The 16,545-nt window shown below is 42.9% G+C and overlaps 1 protein-coding gene across 1 annotated transcript in view; it reads right to left on the bottom strand.

Annotated features, from left to right (window-relative positions):
* The window catches only part of UNC80 (unc-80 subunit of NALCN channel complex), a 2,521,865-nt gene that overhangs the window by 1,172,905 nt on the left and 1,332,415 nt on the right, over window positions 1-16,545 (bottom strand). Inside the window, exons 35-36 of the mRNA XM_086955549.1 lie at window positions 13,633-13,764; window positions 12,838-12,981 (exon numbers count right to left, since the gene is read on the bottom strand). Of these exons, the coding sequence (XP_086811675.1) occupies window positions 12,838-12,981; window positions 13,633-13,764 (276 nt within the window). The remainder of the gene's footprint in view (window positions 1-12,837; window positions 12,982-13,632; window positions 13,765-16,545) is intronic.

Here is a 16,545-nt window from a genome sequence, read left to right as displayed (position 1 = left end):
TCGCTCGTTGCTGTGATCTCAGAAGAAAGGAAATTCAAGGAAACTCGTTATGATAACATTCAATTTACATTGTGTCATTGTTATTGAAACTTATTCATTTTAATATGGAAAACATTTCAAAGTGTGGATCGAGCAGTGCGTCCTCGATCGACTTCCAATCTAGATTCTGGTTGCTCTCCTGTTTCATTCGAGCGGGCTTGAGCAGTGCGTAATTGATCGTTTTCCAATCTTGATTCTTGTTGCTCTCCTGTTTCATTCGAGCGGGCTTGAGCAGTGCGTAATCGATCTGTTTCCAATCTTGATTCTCGTTGCTTGTTTGTTTAAGAAGAACGGGCTTCAGCAGTGCGTACTCGATGGGCTTCCAATCTTGATTCTCGTTGCTCGTTCGTTTGAGAAGAACGGGCTTGAACAGTTTTTATTCGAACAGCTTCTAATCTTGCTTCCCGTTGCTCCTCTGTTTCTGAAGCTCATAACGCATTTTTATTTCGTGCTTCTGATGTAGATTGACCAATCGATTTCCGTTTGTGGGTCATAACTGTCGACGATACTCGCAAATTCACTGTCTATTTCAGTATTCGTAAGAGTATGAGAGCCCTGGGTGGCCGATATTTGGGCCCTGGGGGGCCGATATTTAAAAAAAATAAAAGTCCAGAATCCATCGAGGGAGTGTACTCAACAACTTCCCAAAGTTTCATGGCGATCAGATGAATGGTGTAGTAATGCATAAAGGACAAACAGACTGACAGACATACATTTGTTTTATCTATATAGATTATTTATATATGTGTTTATTTTTTTTATATAATTAAAAAAGTTTATAATTTAAATAAGGATAATAGTTAATAAAATGTGTTTAAGTAAATATATGTATATGTACACTTTTTTGTGTTTATATTTATTAAATTAAGTTAATTTTTACATCAATATTTTTTTCATCTATATTTTTCACATCAATATTTAAACATGGAACCGTCCCTGATAGCGGGGTTTCGATTGGCTCTGCTGATGTTGGTGCCTCTGCCACTGAGGGGTTTGAACCCTCTGATGAAAGGGCCATCGATTGTATGGCCGTATTGGCGCCTGAACTCCTTCTTTCTTTCAAGCCCTACTACCTTCAGGGTATCAAGCTCTGTCTTCATCTTCGACATCTTCTCATCTGTGTGATTGCCAAACAAGGGAGAACATGAGAAATGGAGGTTGAGGATCCATGATTGAGCTTCAGGTTTTAAAGCAGTTAGTCGGAGCCAGGATGACCGTCTAGCACAAATTACGTGTGCAGTGCTGATAACTTGGTTTGCCACCAAGCTTCCTTCACTATCTCCTCAAAGACCTGCGGTCTTCTTTGGGTAGTTTTTCTGTAAACCTTTGAAGCGAGTCCTACAATGATCTGTCATAACCCCCTAACAGCCCGAGGCGCTGGAGAGCTTCATCATGGAGGCTGATGTGCCGCAGACTTTTCTCCCCCACGAATCCTGTGCTCTGCTCTCCTTATCGGGAGGGACTGCCGACGAGGAGGCCACGGCTTGTGTCTTTTTTGCAGCTGCAATTATTACAGAGTCAGGAGTCAGGTCAGATCTAAGAAATAATCGATCTTCTTCTAGAGGTTTGTACTTCTTTAAGATTCTTGCTGGCCCAATCTTGAGCGTTGCTGGTGTAGGAAAAGTGTCCATCACAGGCTGGAGGAGCCCCGGCGCCAATGGCAACAATAGTTTGGCAGCTGATCTTTGATGTAAAGTCTCAAAAATCATTGAGGATGAACACTGCTGGGTAGACATAACAATGTTCAACTTTGTTGCCCCTCTGGCCAGAACATCCTGAAATGCACTGATGCCATCCAATGGAGAGACCCTTGAGGACTGTGTAGAAGAGGGTGAACGTGTCAGTGACCTTAGCCTTCTCCTATGACCTTGAGACATAGATCTCCTTCTTGAGGAAGGTGCAGTAGTATGTGTATGATCTCAACCCCTAGATGGAGTACTGAGAGAGAGATCTACAGCGTGTATCAGCCAGGCCAAAGGAGATCTGTGTAGAGGGCTTGAGTAATCCTGAGTGCCTTGTGCTTGTACTGGTTCAATTTCTGCCAGTTTTGCAGAGATGATCTAGGAGAGAGATGCATAGATGGAGATTTCTACCTCTCTTCTCATGCAGGAGCCTCTGAGCGTGAAAAGCGATGTACAAGTGAAGCCGCTGGACTGCTCGAGGTCGAGATAATCACCCACAGTGATCTTGAAGACGATGATGAAGTGCGTCTTGAACCCGTGTGATGAGTCAACGTCAACTGGCGAGAGTGTCTCGACGTTAAATGTGGAGTCACTGTGTCCTGAACCAGTGCTGGTGATTTTGCTCTTGACGTCGGTGGTAGTGACGGAGAAATGTTCACTGGGCGTGAGGAGGACCTAGCTGATTGTCTCAACATCAAGTGATGTGTTGTCAGCGTCAACTGTTCTCTGGGAGTAGAACTGTGCCCCGACGTTGATCGTCACCTGGTTGACGATGGCGGGGGGATGTTCGTCTCGGCGTTGAACGTCCTTGAGTTGATGGCGATGGAGTTCCCTGTTTAGACGTCGAGCGCCTGTGAAACAGCGCCGACGGAGTATTGTGTCCCAACGTCGACTGCCTTTGGCAAAACGCCGACGAAACTTGTGTCTCGATGTCAACCGCCTTTGGGCCGAGGCCGACGGAGACCGGTGTCTCGACGTTGACCTCTTTTGCGACAAAGTCTTGTGCCTCAACGTCAAGTGCTGGGAGGACACTGACGGCGTTTCATGTCTCGCCGTCAATCCTCTGTGAGAAGACGCTGATGGATACTTGTGCCTCGACGTTGAACATCTGAGAAGGGACGCCGATGGTGTCTCATGCCTCGACATCGAACATTGAGCCATGTCCCTGCTTTCAAGTGGGCCGGGTAATAGTACTTATCAACCCTCATCAGCCTCGACATGCACCATTTCACTGCCCTTCTGCAGTAGTAGAAATACGAGGCTGAATAAAGTGCCCCTCACCCTTTTTTGATCAGGTCTGCTTGTGTACATCAAGGTGTGTCATAAGGAAATATCTCTAGTGCTTTGTTTTAGGACTTTGTTTAGCACTCTGTACCATTAGGTGTAATTAATAAAGCCCCAGACATTCCAGGTTAGCACTTTGACACTGATCGCCATAGCCCATTTTTGTTCCCACTCAAGTTGCCAATATTTTTGTAATTCAATTTCCTATTGAAACAGCTCTGGTCCTGGGTTTAGGACAATCCTCAACTAGACACCCATGCATATGATGGAGCAAGGATTCGCATGTAAAGCGACTTGCTTGAACTCATGAACCTCAAAATAATGTTAATTAACTAATCAAGCTGTTTCTCTTATTAATCTGCCCCCTGTCCGACATTTTTGGGAGTCCGAGAGAAACTTGCTTATGTGTCTATTAATATTAATATGTTTACAACCTAAAATGTCTCAAGAATTGGAGGTACCCCTGTTGCTTGCGGCAGGTGGGGGAACTGAACACTAGAGAATGAGTAGAGGCCCTGTCTTTGTGGTTCTAAATCAAAATATCCTCATCTGTCGACAAGGAAGATTCAATACTTAAGGACTTATGCAATAAAGTTACTCTAATGGTAACTATAGCAGGGCAATAACAAGTAGACAAGTGGACTAAGAGAATATAAACTAATAACAGTAATTAAACAAAAATTGTTTGAATTCCAAACATAAAATGTATTTCCTCCCGAACGGGTTACAATCTAAAACATGGTTAAAATCAATGCAAACACGCCACCCAAGAGTGGTCAAGTATGGCAAAATTCTATTTTAAAAAACAATCCTAACTACACAAGTGAACACAGTCGACGCAGCGTTTCGGTGTTTTTCTGTCTTCACACCTTCTTCAGGACGTTCACACAACTGAATTGATGTCTTTTGAAAGGGTGGGATGAATCAATGTAATCACACCATTCGGCAGACGATCTGTTCGTGGCGGTTTTATACTCGCCTCAAACTTTTTTTAGAAGAGTACAGAAATTCAAAATGCCCGGAGGAGCCACTGAAGTTGATTGGGTTAAAAGCCTGTTTTTGATTCAGGTTGCCTCTGATAATTTCACGGCTTTTAATAATTGTCTGATGTGACGGTTCTTCTTAGGGTTCAAGAAGCCTGTAAATGCCTTTTCTTCGATACAACCGGCCTCCCTGCTCCTCCGTGCTTCACCGTTTTCTCCGTGATGATGTAGAATCTCACGGAATCTCTACATCATCACGGAGAAAACGGTGAAGCACGGAGGAGCAGGGAGGCCGGTTGTATCGAAGAAGAGGCATATACAGGCTTCTTGAACCCTAAGAAGAACCGTCACATCAGACAATTATTAAAAGCCGTGAAATTATCAGAGGCAACCTGAATCAAAAACAGGCTTTTAACCCAATCAACTTCGGTGGCTCCTCCGGGCATTTTGAATTTCTGTACTCTTCTAAAAAAAGTTTGATGCGAGTATAAAACCGCCACGAACAGATCGTCTGCCGAATGGTGTGATTACATTGATTCATCCCACCCTTTCAAAAGACATCAATTCAGTTGTGTGAACGTCCTGAAGAAGGTGTGAAGACAGAAAAACACCGAAACGCTGCGTCGACTGTGTTCACTTGTGTAGTTAGGATTGTTTTTTAAAATAGAATTTTGCCATACTTGACCACTCTTGGGTGGCGTGTTTGCATTGATTTTAACCATGTTTTAGATTGTAACCCGTTCGGGAGGAAATAAATTTTATGTTTGGAATTCAAACAATTTTTGTTTAATTACTGTTATTAGTTTATATTCTCTTAGTCCACTTGTCTACTTGTTATTGCCCTGCTATAGTTACCATTAGAGTAACTTTATTGCATAAGTCCTTAAGTATTGAATCTTCCTTGTCGACAGATGAGGATATTTTGATTTAGAACCACAAAGACAGGGCCTCTACTCATTCTCTAGTGTACAACCTAAAATGGCCGCTGCTACGTGGGAATTTAGACTGCGCATGCTTTGGTCGTGACGTATTCGATATCTTGGTGGTAAACTGTTTGCAATTGCGCAATAGAAATAAGATGGCTGCTCTGTGTTCTCATATGCTTGAAGCTTGCATTGCTGCTTTTGCTACGCTGTTCGTTCTGCTTAATCCTAATGCTATAGTTTATATTGAAGTAATGGGTATAGTATAGAGATTCATGGTATTCAGTGTAATCATTTTATTACCGTGTTCTAATTTGTTTTCTCTTACTTTTCATGTATCGTATTCTTTGGGCCTGGGAGGTGCTTACTACTCCATTTTGGAAGTCCCTTTCGCGCATGTCCGCGGGGAGGAAAATTTAACTTGAAATTGAACTGTACTAGAAATTGTTACAGATGTATTCAATGTTATATTAACCATTGTTAACCAAAAGCATATGTCATGAGAACCTGGAATTCAATGGCCGTTAACGGAATTTACATAAAGAGTATGAGAAAGTCTAAAATTTAGGTGGTGTGATGACCTGTCCTCCTCCTTTGTCCAATCAAAATTGGGGATCCTTACACTTGCAACATTGGAGGGGTGGTACACTGACTCGAAAAACAGTATAACTAGCGTAGGTTTAGCTAGAGAAATTGTCCGACTTGTCCGAATAGCTGACCTGTCATTGACCCAACTCACTCAAGAGGTGACTGAAACAGAGAGCTGCAGAGCACTCTGTTGGGAGGTTCGAGAACCCAATTGGGGTTTTTGCAGAAGTAAAAGTGCTGGCGAAGCACTTTGCTGATAAAGATTATAACCCAATCTGGGATTTGGCAGATTTCTTGCAGAGAGGGAGTAGCGCAGGCATTGCGACCGAAGCTGCGGGTGCTGATCTTAACCTTTGGTGAACCGGTCCTGATTCGAATTCTGGGTTATCCTGTCCTGATTGTCCATGAGCTGTACCTGCTCGCCTACTGGCACCTAAGTCCTTGGGGTTCTTCCCATCTTTTCCAACTGACCTGTGGCCAGGGTTGGTCTTCACTCTATCCTAGGTAAATATAAAGTCTGTGTGGGTGTTTGTAAAGGATTTTACATTTCCTTTTCTAAATTCTCGAATATTGCAAAGCTTAATTGTATATGTTCCTTTTTCTTTCCCCGCCCCTTGGTAAATGAGATTTTCATGTATTACTGTCTATTAGTGTGTTCCCATTTTTTCCCACCTATGAGTCAATGCTAAATCAATTCTATTTAGTATATGTTCCTTTTCTCACCCTCCTTTTTAGGAGATAAGCTGAATTTAATAGTATGTTCCGAATCTTACCTACCCTTTGTATTGAGCTAAATTTAAATCTCGAATTGCAATAAGTTTTCTTTAAACTACCATCTGAATTGCGAAAGTCTTTGGGTTTAGTATGTTCCCTTTCTTTACCTCCCTTAATCAAGTTGCGAAAGTCCGTTATCTAAAATTAGCATGTTCCTTTTTTTGCCTTCCCTTTATTTCAAGTTTACTAAATGGTTTGATTTTATGTTTATGATATGTTTATGATTTTGATTATAGATAGTCTCCTCGCTTTTAATTTTCTGCTCATGACATATGATGATGATGATGATTAGATAAAAGTTGACCTCCCCAGAGTCTGTGGTTATTTCATTTCTTACAAAAATGTTATAAATGTTTTGAGTGCCTTTCTTTAAACTCAACTCCCCGATCCAATGTGTTTAAGTTCCTAGTATCTTCATTTCTAGGTTATAGGTATAGGAATTAAAGATAAAATCACAAATATACTGATAGTAGAGCGTGAGTTACCTAGATGACGTTAAGGTGTGCGCATTAAAATGATGGGCCCAGGTGAGTATTAGTAAAATTTCCTAGCTGGGTGACCTGCGCACTCTATCACATACACTCATCAGACCCAAACCCTATTCCACCTCGAACATACCAATTAAATAATACCTGTGTATCATTGTGGGACACAGCTACCAGTAGCCATAGAGTGCTTACCTACTGACCGAGGAGTCCTCCAAGTGTGAGCACACCATCCCGCGTGTTCCTGAACGCTACAGCCTCTGAGACTCTGATGTGGTTCACATGGGGAGGTTTGTTGTCCCACCATGCAAAAAAATAACATGGGGTCAAGATGTCTCATTGTGCGTTCCATTTTCCCAGTTACCTTGCTCAGGAACAGCCTGGGCCTGATCCGCCATCCACCTCCTAGGATGATTCTCTAGGTGAGTCAATAGACACAAACCTAATCATACTCCTGTTCACAATCCCTCTCTGGTTCCAGGTGGGCTTCTCCCAACCCTACACCCAATCCGAAATGATTTCCATTAAAGCAAATAAGTGTGCTTTCTTGCTTTTAATAACCCACAGTTTGACAGGATACAATAACATGTATTTAAAGCCACTTCTATGAAAGCTATTTTTTTTAAATATTTTCTCTGTGTCAAAACCAACTGTGTAGTTCAGAAAGAGCTTTATAGCCCATCCTTCATATTGGGCAATGTTTCTACTCCCTTAGAACTGCAGTTTTGCACTACTATCAAGGAAATTAAGAAAGCAGACAATGATCACATGTGGTAGAGCCCCATATCTCAGCATCAGAGCCAGTTCCCTGTAAGCTCTTTCGACGGAGAACAACTTTAAGAGTCCTTGGGGCTGAAGGGTGGACAAGATCCATTTTCCCCCCCAAAAAAGAGCTCTGCGGTTGGAGTTTCTGTCTTTTTCGTAAAATGAGCAAAATCCAAATGATTGCACCACAAACTCCCCTCCGCATGTTTCACTTTAGCCGACAAGGTTCAGACAGTTTCCTGAAGTCTGATGACAGAGATACTCATCTCATTCTTGTCGGTCCTGAGGGTGTTAACCACCTCTGTGGCTTCCAACCTGGCATTCACCTTGAAGAGAGTAGCACACAACAAGTTCATCTCGAGGGACACAACAATCAATTTCCTGTTCAAGTTAATCTCTCTGTTGTAGGCACAATACATTATCTCAAGATCCATAACATAGGTCAATTCCTCAACCTAAAGCCAGACGGTTTGCAGGAGCAACATCATGCACTGGGGTCCTGCCAAAACCAGTGAGTCCACTTAGGCCTCAGCACACTCTTGGCTGCAGTCTTGGTGGGAAGACAGTCCCCACTTCCACTGTGCTAACCTGTATCAGGGGCCTCTGCTTCTATGGCACAGCAGTCTGTATCTTCACTATCCTCTTGCAGCTCCAAGTTCGACCACCAGAGGATCCTTCCCACAAGGCTGCAGCTGCTAGCATCACCTGAGTGCGTTGAGACCCTTCTCTCGCTCTAGTCTTTGCACTGGAAACGGGGAGCAGTACCCATTGTCGCCATGCAGTTCCTCCCAATCCTGAGCTGCCTGTAAGATCTTGGTCCTATTCCTAATGCTTACCTCACTCCTTGTGATGTGGCAATCAATAGAAAGGAAGTGCCATCCTAGTAGTTTTCCTAAGCACTGGGGAAATCACTAGACCATCTCCTCTCACCTCAGGGACAGCGCACTCGGACTTAGAGGATCTCTTTAGCGGTAAAGCATGGCATAGTGAGTACAGTCCTGCTGACCCTGATGTGGTCATTTATGCAGAATGTCTCAGGATGTTTTGAGGGGGCCGTGAAGTTTGTCAGAAACGCTAGCTAGCGGCCATCTTGCTGACCATGCTCCTGACTCCTGTAGTCTTAATGATATACCGAAAAGATACTGTTGCAGACTGTAAGGTCAGAAGTACTGGCATTATTCGTTTTACTAAGTATAGAGTATCTCCTTAATGCCAAACAGCTAATCAACATTATAAATAGCAGTAAATCTTAAAGCCAATCCTTCTCAATGACAAGTAAGTTGCTGTTGTCAATGGTCTTGATGTCAAAAACGTTTTAGACACAGAACGGAAAGGCAAAAAATGGAAGAGGGGTGAGACCGGCGTGTGGGAGAGAATATAGTATGGGGTCATTTGTGCGTATTTGAGGGTGTCTCAACTGAAACCAAGGATAGGCATGAGATATACCTTAGTTTTATTTCAGGAGGTAGAGCCACCGGCCTCTGTCTCTCACTCACTACTACCTGAAGAGAGTATCTTCCTGCCTCTATCCATACTACACTGCATACAATTTATGGAAAGTGTGCACATTTGCAGCCAGACAAAACAAACTTTCTTTAAAAAAAACAATGGGGTAAACTGCATAAATCCTAAGAAGAAAAAGAATTGAAAATTGGATTAAAGGCAGGTCCAAAAGAAAAGTCTTTGAGTTTCTAGGTTTTCTAGGTTTTCTTTGGTTGTGTGGCAAATCGAAAGAGAAACTGGACTGATAACAGGGCACTGTGGGTGTCAAAGAACTCATGGACTTAAATAGGTCCTTCTTAATTCTCATTGCAGGCTCTTCATGAATAGATATTGCAACTGGACCTGCATTAATATCCAAGCAATTCTGAATCTGATGGTGAGCCCTGATGCAGAAAGTATCCAACAGTTCCATAGCTTCACTATATTTCACAGATGTAAATGCTTTGACATTCCCTATCATTCGGCTCTCAATCGAAAGGGCTAGATGTAGGTAAATCTTTTTTACTGCTTCTAAAATACAGAATTTTACCGATTCGGTATTTTAGAATCGGTAAATTAGATGTAGGTAAAAATTCGATATTTTTTACCAAATCGGTAAGATTCAGTAATTACCGAATCGGTATTTACCGATTCGGTATTTGCCATTGATTCCTATGGGCCTGGAGACTCATAGGATTGAATGTCAATTACCGAATCGGTAATTACCGATTCGGTAAATACCGAAAAATTCAAGGGTGGCAGGGTGTCACTTTGCCCTAAGGGCATGTATGTGTACCAGATGGCACAGGTGTAAATGCACATATTTGCATTTACATAGGAATTTGTTATTTACCACCAACTAATAGTTGGTGGTAAATAACGAATCCTTAAAGCCCTGTAGCACTGTTTACAGTGCTACCTACATTTCAAAATACAGATTCGGTAATTTTACCGAATCGGTCAATTTACTGAATCTGTAATTTTACCAAATCGGTAAAATTACTAATTCAGTAAAATTACCGAATCTGTAATTTTTCATGCCCTACATCTCAGTATCCAAATACCGGTCGGTCACGGCCGAAAATCGGTATTTTCGGCCGTTACCGACCAGTATTTGGATACCTACATCAAACAGTTTTCCCATCATGAGTCCTCAACAAGTCCATCTTTAAACGGAGACAGCCACGGCCCGTGGAGGGAGTTTCGGTGGGGCGGAGAGGCGAGGTGGGGGGGTGCTAAAAACTGAAGGATGGATATTTGAAGTTAAGTAAACAATTTAATTAATGAAACGAATTTCATAGCGCGTCCTGCATTGCAAAATGCAATTCAGGGTGCGCTACGAAATTCGTTTTATTTATTACATTGTTTACTTACCTTCAATTATCCATACTCCAGTGTTTAGCACCCTGCCCCTCCTCCGCCCCGTCTCTCCGCCCCATCGAAACTCCCTCCACGGGCCGTGGCTGACGGAGATATTATAATGGTTGTTGGAACCTAAAGATGTCAGGTCACCTAGGGTAGCCTGGCCTAGGGTAAGACAATATCAATGGAGGCACATGTGTAAAGGTTGCAAACCACCCAGCAGTAATCCAACGCAATATCACTCAAAAATGGCGCTACACCAATGTTTGGAAAAATACGAGCTTGTTTATAAAAATAATCTTTGCTCTCTTGTCTTCAGAAATCACAGCTCAGTATATTACATTTACCCATGGAATTATTAAGACTTTCAAAGTTGCCAAATCATGTCATTAAGCAGTTTTTCAACTTAACAGCACATTACATTTAGTCATGAGTTTAGTAGATTCCTCAAAATTGCCAAAACAATCACACTACTTGGCTTTCTATCGTTGCATCACATTACAGTAGTTCACAAGAAGCAGTGTCTGCACTTCTCTAGAAAAGGTTTACACATTTACTCCCTCTCCACCACTAACATCCAGAAGAATTGGTGAGCCTTACTCACTTTAGTTGCCCTAGATAAGCTCCTCACCAGATCTGAAAAAAGTAAGGGGGAAGGATTGGTATAACGTAGTCTAATCACAGAGGGGGAACATCCTGCATTGAAAATAAATTATGTCTCAGTAGTTTCTTACATGAAGCTTGATAGCATTCCCCAGTACCAGCCCAATCCTTGTTTAGCCAACTGGAAGTCTGTGTTCCTTTGAAGGAGACTCTATGGCCTCCAACGTCCCCCTCAAAACCTCCTTACTTCATTTGTGTTGGGCCCCCTCCTCGTGGGCCTGTGTTTCTGTCTGGCAGGGGTGGAAGGAACCAATCTTCCCAGGCACTCGTTGCGGTCCCTCGCCCCTCCTCCCCTGCTCAAGACCGCTCCTCCTCGTTGGAGCTTAAGCAGAGAAAGGGGTTTCACAAGCGGAGAAGCGCCAGTGCTCGCTTCCCGCCCGCTTCCTTGGAGATCTCCCTTCAGCCGGTCTGCGACGTATCTCCCGCAGCGGTACTACCGCGCATGTGCGGGAGACTAGCGGAACAAGTCCGGAGTCTGCCCCGGCCGCCTGACGCTGGCAGTGGCACTCCCACGGGCCTGCTCGCTCCTAGGCCCCTCCTTCCAGGGACGACTGAATCCACTTGGGGCATGCGCAATGGCGCCTGACTTCTGTAACCAGCCCCCACCTTTCCTCAGATCAGTGGCGCCGCCACAACAACGCGGCTGATGCCCCCGGGGTCCTGCTCACGGCGGAATCGGCTCTGCCCCTATAAATCCGGCACCCCTCTTCTTCCGCTGTCTCACGAGTGGGACAGGTGATTCACCAGCTGCACGCCCGGTCACCAGTAAGTGATCTCAGGGTCACAAGGGCAGTAGCCGGCTTCAACACCCAAGACAACGGGAGATAGAAATTGATCCTCACACGTATAAGTTCCCAGTTCTCTATCCTTAGCAGGGACCCACTAATCCTCCATACTGGACAGGGGCTGGTGAAAAGGGGGGGGGGCACTCAGTTCCGTTCTCACAGCAGGGATCTTTGCAGCTCCACAGTCCACTGTGATTAACCCCTTCACCTAACTGTCCAGGGTCAGCAGGACGAAACTAACTCGGCTAGGACAACAGGAATGGGGGGTGGAGAACCCAGACAGAGGGCAACCCTTGTAGAGCAGTCCACCCTTCAGGACCCTACCCCTACCAGACCTCAGCTTTCACTCTAGCTGTTCCTCACTGGCAAGACAAAATGGCTGACCAGCATTCCACCTTTTATAGGCTGACCCTCAGAGGTCCAGAAGGGACCAGAAGGTTCTGGAATGCCCTACTCTATCCTATGGGACAGGTTGTAGGTTTGTCAGTTGTGACAGTTGGTAGCCACCATTTTGTGACTCCAAAGAAATTCCTGTCAGGAAAGGCCTCTAAGCCTGAGGTGAAAAATTATGAGGGTGAAAGAGCACCTATCCCCTAGACCAGCACTTTGAAAAATCTAGTGGACACAAAAATAAATAAAGGCATGAGGGGCCAAAAGGGGACAAAATAAATAATAAATTGGAGGGACTACGCAAAAGGTCAGACAGGTCTAACAATGGTTTAATACTATGTAAAAACATCCCGTATTGGAAAGTGATAATTTACCTGTAATCCTTGAGCTCTATGCTGAATGTCTTCTTTGCATTCATAATCATTACAATGGCTCTGTATATGTGTGGTGTTCTTATAAATGTTAATGGAGATTCAAAAGCAGATGAATCTATGAAAGATCCACTGCTGGGAAACATGCATTCTCAGAAGCGTAATAAAACTGTGTTTTATTAGGATGGAGGTGGAATGCATAGAAAGCCCATGAACAGATTTTATATTATACACCTTAAGTATGCATTGCTCAAATCATACCTGCCACACCATCCTCTCTGACGTCCCCATCTTCCATTAAGTGAACTATTGGTAGTACTGCGGCACAGATGCATGCTGGAAATACTGGTTGTGGTGGTTGTGGCATGTGGTGGTTTGTGGTATGGTCTGTTCCCCGCTCTTCATCTAAAATCATGAGAAAGGTATTAGAATCATGTTTATTTTAGCTGATGAGGGTCAAATATAGTAAAGGTATTGTGTTAAATTCTTTTGGGTTAGGGTGCTTTATAAATGCTGAGACGCTCAAAAAATTACAAATATGGATTACATAACTAAAACATATTTTTCTATGTAGTCAAGAACTATTGTAAAACTTACTGAAAGAAATCCAAAAGGTTTGTTCCGTAAATGGAATTTCTAAACAAGCATTAGCAAATGCAATGTGTCTGGCATGCAATCTTACTGAAGGTCTGTAATACACACATTGTGTCACATGGTGGCACTATTAATCCATGCATATTAAAATATAGGTATTCCTTTATTTTGATTAAAAAAAAAGGTATAACGTGTAAATTTTAACCATCTGTGATGTTTCAGTACTCTTTACAGATGATCAGTTACATGAGCGTTCGGCAACAGGCAACTAAAGCTGTCTGTAGCCAGAACGTTCAATACTGGTGATGGAAGTAGTGGAAATATCAAACTCTACCAAAGGAGGCTTGCATTGAATCTGCAAGGGTGGCTCACGGTAGTGGGGTGTTCATTTAACGGGTACACAATGACTGGGTTTCAAACCCTGTGGCATAATGACATGCTTGGTTGTTGAGTACCAGTCACCTTCTCCACTGGCAGCGGAACGCATCGACCACACTGAGCCCCGGCGAAAGGAGTAATTCCGGTGTGATGTGCTGGAGGTGCAGGATGGGCTCACAGACAGGCGCCGGGATGCCAGATTGGTGACTTCTTCTACTGACAAAGAAAACTGGAGATATGAATCTTTGCATTGACTGGATAGAGTGAGCACACTCTACCAGGCTATACTGTGCAGAGTTTAATAAAGAATAGGTAAAGAACATGGATTTCCAAAGACGCAAGTCAACCAATGTGATAAGTGGGCATTAGAGCAAGACTAATGACTACAACAAAAAAACAGAACATGTTACATATTCACTGTAATGTATCTGGTATTCATAGCCCTTCAGCCCCCACAATGACATATATAGGATGCGCAGAATATTGTACAGTATGATTTCATGTGGGTACCACACAGAGAGGCCCTTCTTTTCTTTGTTATGCAACTCACCCGGGGGCCTCTGCCACAACAATCATACATTTTCAGCCCTGCAAAGACCCACTTAAATGTGTCTCTATAAAATTTGATCTATCACTTTAAAAATTAGGGATCACTTTGTGATCATCTTTCATCTACAACTGAAACATTTATTATAAGGGGTTAAGATTAAAGAACTGCTAACTCATGCAAATATCTTCCCACAAGAGTTCAAACTCAGCCTAAGGCAGGCCCAAAAGACAGCTAACAGCACTTCCATGTAGACAAGAAGCCAGGTCAGGTTTGCACACACACCAGCATCAGATGCCTCAGCTCATCCTACCTACTCCCATGGAGTTAACCTCCAGATAGGAACTGTGGACGTTTGTGAAAACAGCAGTGTCCAAGGGACTGTTAGTGGTTAACTGGAAGAGAATATCACCACCGACTGCATACACTCCGAGGCACAATGTGAACTGTGTCTGACTGAAACAATATGGCTTGTTTTTGCTTGGTTAGAAAACTGCTTTGAAGTGGAAGAAAGGCTGCCTGTTAGGTATATATAGATGTCTTACGTGGTTCCACTCCCTTCAAATGTAAGTCTTATCATTCCAACACAACTTCTCTCCCCTCCGCACAAGTATATCTGTCACATAATGCCATTGTTAGCAGTTATATGTGTGGGTTGTTGTCCTGTATTGTCACAATTGGGTAATGTAGCACGCTCTAGGCTGTCTGTATGCCTTTTTCCAGTTGGTGGTGCTGTATGCGTGATTAGTGTATGTGGTATTTATGTTTTCCCCATCCTGTATTGCACAAACAGACCACCGTTTGCCATCAAGGAAGGCAGTTGCTAAATGCCCTTCCTACCCTATCTCCAAACCATCTTGCATCTCCTGCAGGACTTTAAACAGTGTTTCCAGGGTCATGTGACTACAGGACATGTCACTGAATTGCGAAAAACCCACTTTCCATTTCCCATACCCACAAATGCCCAGGGTACTTATATGAATGTCTGTTAATTCCAGAAAACAAAAAAGTCAGCTCAGAAAAAGAGACAAATCTTCATCCGCACTCTTCTATGTTTTTGGTGACTAGTCACTAGTGCTGGGAGATATAACTATGGTCAAAAAGCTTCAACATTGGTTACCACACAACTAATGAACTCATATGCCACTGACGGAAGTGTCGCTGGTGGCCACATGATCAGATTCTTGTGGGGAAACTCACAATCAGCAGACTATGCACCGTTTACCAAGGTAGTCCCCACAGCCAAGGGTCCCTGGGTTCCACCACAGAGAAAGACATGATTAAATATCCAATTTACATTTATATCACCCAGATGCTGGTACAGGTCAAACGTCTCCATTCTCCCTACTGGGATATACAGATAATACCACCCATTCTCAGAAGTTAGCATGAACCTAGACAACGGTAGCATCATCAGAAACAGAACTGACTTTTGATACATAACACAAAACTACATTTGTAAATTTTAATGCATGTATATGTTGTTCTGTACAGGTTGTTGAGTGGGTTCCTTTTTCTACAAGTACTTTTTAATATCTGCTTTGATTTCTTCTTTTCTACTGGTTGAATTTTCTTCAGTTTTCCTAAAAATACTGCAGTTATACTTCGGAGATGTCCACTTTAATATCATTGGCGGAAAACCAAGATATACTGCCTTTTCCAACTACGTGCGTGTATGAGGGTTTTATATCAAGGTAAAAGACCCTAGCTACGTAGTTACAAGTTGTCCATTCTCCCTCATTTGATTTTTCGATATAAAGCTTGGAAGCTGAATAGATCTCACTTTCCTTCTCCCTCCCCCCATCTATTGATTGTAAATCACTTTAATATGAAGCCTCTTCGGAGCATTCTAGCAGTAGGAGCTATCTCCAGGATTCATGCTTGCTTGGTCAAGGAGAGTGTCTGTGGAATGTGCAGATTCATGAATGTGAGGATTTGGAGACCCACTTGCTGTAGGAAAGCAAGTTGTAAGGGTTGTGAGAACAGGCGTTATGAGTGAAAGAGTTGAGTTCAATACTTTACACAGTCAGTATTATGTGAAGTACTAGAATACTAATATTGAATATCTTCGAGAACTATACAATAATACTCAATTGCATTTAAAGAGTACTCATATTGGAGAAACGTAGCAATAGAAGCGCCAAATCAATTATAATTCTTAAAGTATTTATTAATTCTCTCTTAAAACATTTATTAATTCTCTGGGTAAGCAATTTATTCAAGCACAATAGGTTGCGTGCGGAATGGGGAAAAAAGGGGTTGGGAAGTGGTAGTGGTGGGTGATAGAAGTGTAAGTCAAAGGAATAGAAAGAAATTAACCATCTGTGAAGCTCCAAAATACAAGACTATTTTTTTGAATCAGCTGATCTCCTCAACAGACTAAAAGACAGGGGCTATCCCATCAGGCTCCTCAAGAAAGCCCGCAAAAAGGCATGGTACAATCACAGGGA

The sequence above is a fragment of the Lissotriton vulgaris genome, chromosome 2_1 (genome assembly GCF_964263255.1).
Source record: "Lissotriton vulgaris chromosome 2_1, aLisVul1.2, whole genome shotgun sequence".
In the NCBI taxonomy this organism is placed as follows: domain Eukaryota; kingdom Metazoa; phylum Chordata; class Amphibia; order Caudata; family Salamandridae; genus Lissotriton; species Lissotriton vulgaris.
This window is presented reverse-complemented; position numbering and strand designations above follow the sequence as displayed.